The sequence below is a fragment of the Buceros rhinoceros genome, unplaced genomic scaffold (genome assembly GCF_000710305.1).
Source record: "Buceros rhinoceros silvestris isolate BGI_N320 unplaced genomic scaffold, ASM71030v1 scaffold1966, whole genome shotgun sequence".
NCBI lineage: Eukaryota > Metazoa > Chordata > Aves > Bucerotiformes > Bucerotidae > Buceros > Buceros rhinoceros.
In genome coordinates, this window is record NW_010419097.1 from 17,002 (window position 1) to 18,627 (window position 1,626).

The window sequence follows — 1,626 nt, forward strand, 5'->3', positions numbered from 1 at the left end:
GGTCTCCGTTGTGTGCAGCAGCCGCAGCTCCGGGTGGAGCAGGTTGCCCTTCTTGTAGGGCCAATCAGACTCGATGAGGAGAGAGAGCGAGTTCTTGCACAGGCTGTACTTCATGTGGTTGTAGAGGTGGGACTTCTCCATACAGGTGAAGGGGCACTGGAAACATTTGTAGTTGTATGGCTTGCCCCATGGCCTGGGGATGTAGTGAGGCTTTTTCGGCTTCCTCTCCTTGTGCTTGTAGACTGGGGTCAGCTTGCAGCCCACATCGTCCTTGGACATGGTGGTGGGTGCCTGGAGATGGCTCCTTGTGGGAACAGAGGGGCAGGGCTTGTGAATCTTCCCACACCTCTCTGGGAACCACTCCGTGCCCTGGAAGAAGGACAGCATGGAGCTGGTGAAATGTGCTTGCAGCTCCCTGGGGACATGCTTTGCTCTGTGGGCACCTCCTGGGGACTGAGGTGCCTCCCTGAGGACTCCAGGGAGCAGAGCTGCTGGAACGTCAGTCTGGAGCTCCTGTGTTTGGGATTTAAACCCAGGCCAAGGTTGGAATTTTTGCTCACACCCGGTAGGTGTGCCCATACACACTGGCCCCTTTATTGATCCTCCTCCATCAAGCCACCCCAGAGGAAAAGGAAAACAAACGCTGCTAAAGGCATGGAAGCTAAACCCCCTCGGGCTGACACTGAAGAGCCCAGGGGACCGGAGTCTCCCCAGGGCAGCCCCAGCCCAATTTCCCTGCTGAGGGCAGGGAAGGAAAGGGAAGCCCGCCGCAGCTCAAACTGTGGGACCTGCGGGGACCTGCAGAGCTTTGCCATCTCCTGGGGAGCTGCGGTGCCAGAGCTGAGTGAAATGTTCCAAAGCTCATGCACCAAAGCTGGCGCGGAGCTGGGGTGGATGCAGAGACCTGCGGCCCTGCGCGTGAACCGGCAGTTGTGGTGCAAAGAGGACAGTCAGACGGACAGGCTGGATGGGGGGAGGCTCTGCGGACTGACCGCCTTTAGCCCGGCGTTGCTGCTGGGAGGGTGGTCCCACTTCCCCGGCCCTGCAGGGCTCACCCTGTCCGATGTCCTCCTCCTGCGCCAGGACAGGGGTAACCAATTTGAACTAAAACACGCCTCCTCGCTTCCAGGTGTCTTCCTGGAGATCAAAATGTCTGGGAACATCCCCCACAGCCCCCCAGAGGAGGGCTGGCCCATATGTGCTCCCCACTGCAGCCTCCCTGGGGACAGCGGGGTCCTGCCTGTCCTGCAGCGTGGCAGCCCACCTGGCCCAGGGCAGGCAGGGGAGCACAGGACCCTGACTCCTTGCCTCCTGGAGAAGCCAGATCTTCAGGGGCTCCACACTTACAAAGCTGGGCTCCTCCACAGACAGCCAAGCAGCAACCTCCTGCAGTCCCGGGCACACGACACCGATGCACACGCCTGCGTCTTCCCTCCGGATGCTACTTTGTCCTGGAGGGACTTGCTGGCTTCTTCCCCATTACAGCAAAACCTTCCTGGGGAGGACAGTGAACCTGAACGCTCGTTCTGAGTGTGGGGAGCTCATTTCTCAAGGGCCAAATCCTTCCCCCACGTGCTGGGTCCCCAGGGCAGAGCTCTACCCCAGGAGACCCCACAGCCAGGCTGG

The 1,626-nt window shown here is 60.3% G+C and overlaps 1 protein-coding gene across 1 annotated transcript in view; it reads right to left on the reverse strand.

Moving 5' to 3' along the window:
• Positions 1–279, reverse strand: part of PRR35 (proline rich 35) — a 3,778-nt gene extending 3,499 nt beyond the window's left edge. The window contains exon 1 of the mRNA XM_010138754.1: positions 17–279. Coding sequence (XP_010137056.1) covers positions 17–279 — 263 coding nt within the window. The remainder of the gene's footprint in view (positions 1–16) is intronic.
• Between the last annotated feature and the right edge of the window lie 1,347 nt (positions 280–1,626).